Source organism: Cucurbita pepo, chromosome 10 (assembly GCF_057944985.1).
Source record: "Cucurbita pepo subsp. pepo isolate OVF chromosome 10, ASM5794498v1, whole genome shotgun sequence".
Classification (NCBI taxonomy): Eukaryota; Viridiplantae; Streptophyta; class Magnoliopsida; order Cucurbitales; family Cucurbitaceae; genus Cucurbita; species Cucurbita pepo.
This window is the reverse complement of record NC_141807.1, coordinates 17,497,109-17,499,091: the sequence shown is the minus strand read 5'-3', so window position 1 is coordinate 17,499,091 and position 1,983 is coordinate 17,497,109. Positions and strand designations below refer to the sequence as shown.

General features: G+C 35.9%; 1 protein-coding gene across 1 annotated transcript; it reads right to left on the bottom strand.

Annotated features, from left to right (window-relative positions):
• Positions 1-231: 231 nt before the first annotated feature.
• On the bottom strand, positions 232-1,527 carry LOC111803354 (transcription factor bHLH100-like). The gene is made up of 3 exons (XM_023687716.2): positions 1,166-1,527; positions 572-934; positions 232-469 (listed from the first exon to the last, which is right to left on the bottom strand). The coding sequence occupies exons 1-3, from the start codon at positions 1,496-1,498 to the stop codon at positions 404-406; spliced, it is 762 nt and encodes a 253-aa protein (XP_023543484.2). The 5' UTR covers positions 1,499-1,527; the 3' UTR covers positions 232-403.
• Positions 1,528-1,983: the final 456 nt, after the last annotated feature.

Below are 1,983 nucleotides of genomic sequence, written 5' to 3'. Positions count from 1 at the left end.
TTTTAAAGATGTTTTCGAACACGTAAGTCCATGACAATATTTTTAGATGAAATTTATATTTTATGATGAAATATAAACGTTTATTACAGCACAAAACCATTATTATAGGGACTCTAGACAAGTAGAAATCTAGGTCGTTAGACGTGTCTTATCTATATTAAAAAATTATGAGTGTTTCCCAAGTTGACAAATTTAGTATAAAAAATGAGAGAGAGAGAGGAGGGAGGGAGAGAGACTTAAAATATCCAATTAATTAGTAAAATACACATTGATTTGTTAAGAAATAAAACTCCTATCAAAACATGCCACGTGTCGAATATTTTGAAATATTTTCATCCATTAACATTTTTAATATAATTAATATTATTACTTAATTTTGTGGTGCATATTCTTCCACCCTCTCTCATGGGAACATCTCCAAGAGCTTATTACTCAGCATTTTAGGCTCCATTCTGCAACTGCTTTCCATCTGTTTTCATCATTAAAAATTAACATAAGCTTCATAATTACATTAATTTTGTGTTTACTATATAGTTTTTTCAAATAATAATCATATTAATATTAATGTTACCTGAAGATGCAAATTATGGAAAACCTTCCCATCAAAAGACTCAAAAGAAGAAGCATTCAACAAAAGAAGACCTTCCTCCTCCAAGCAAACCAAGATCTCCGACAACGAATTCTGGTGGCCGCCGTTGATGTCGGTGGATATCTGAATCGCCATTTCCCGTTGACCAAGTCGACTTGTCGATACGATCGACGAGGAGCTCGTAGCTGCGCATTTCGTTTTCTTTTCTTTATCGCTCTTTACTTCTTGCCCAACCATGGCTGCCATTAGCTCTTCTTTCTTCCTCATTAGCCCCTCCACTTGCTGTTGTAGCTCCGGTATGTAGCTCAATATCCTTGAGATCGTCGCCGGGTTACTCAACTTCTTCTGTAACAAATAAAATATCATCGTTAACTTAAATTCAAAGACTTCGATTCTGATTTTTAAACTTTTTAGGTCATAACAATTTTAACCCTAAAATTTTTAATTCATCGAATTCCACCTCAAACTTATATAAATATTACAATCTTAACTCTAAATTAATTTTTAACTTTTTCGAAATCGATAATTTTCGTGGATGAAACAATGGAGAGGGGGAGAAGCGAAGCAAAAGCTTACCATTTGGTCGGTGGAGGGAAGGAGGGAGCGTAGAGAGGAGTAGAGAGAGTTGATCTTCTTGCGACGGTCGCGTTCGCTAGCATTATGGTTAAGTTTCTTAGCCATCTTAGAGACGTTGGTACCGGCTTTGGGTGACGGAGTAGCGGAGGAGGGATAGTGATCGAGGTCAACGTGCGGCGGTTGCAATGGCGGGGGCGGAGGGAAATGGAGGTAGAATGAATTATCAGAAGGTTCAAAAGGAGGAAAGGGTGAGTTATGGTGATTATGGAGGGAGATGGGATCTTCCAATGGCCATTGAAGAGTAGAAAACAAAGGAGAAGAAACAGCCAACATGATGATGATGATGAAGAAGATAATGAAAAATGGTGATGCACAAACTCAAATGGTGGTGCCCCTTTAAGTCTTTTATACAAATATTTTCCATTATTATTAAAAACAAATCATTTTTTTATTTCACAACTTGCCTTGATCTAAAAAAAAAAGTTGTTTTTTTTTTAATTAATTTATCCCAACGACTCCATAGTTTTGGTTTAAACCCATCTCTTAATTTCTCGGCTATTCGATTCAGGTCGGGTTGTGAACTTATTTAGGTTAGTTTGAATTCAGATGAATAAATATTTTATGCATTTAGTTGATTCATGGATTCTCTAAAGCTAGATTGAGTTGAACGGAGTTCGCCTCAATTTATTTATTCATAATTTTTGTTGGATGAAAGTCCTACGTCAGCTAATTTAGGGAATGATCATGGGTTTATAATCAAGGAATGTTATCTCCATTCGTACGAGGTCTTTTGGGAAGCCCAAAGCAAAGTCGTGAGA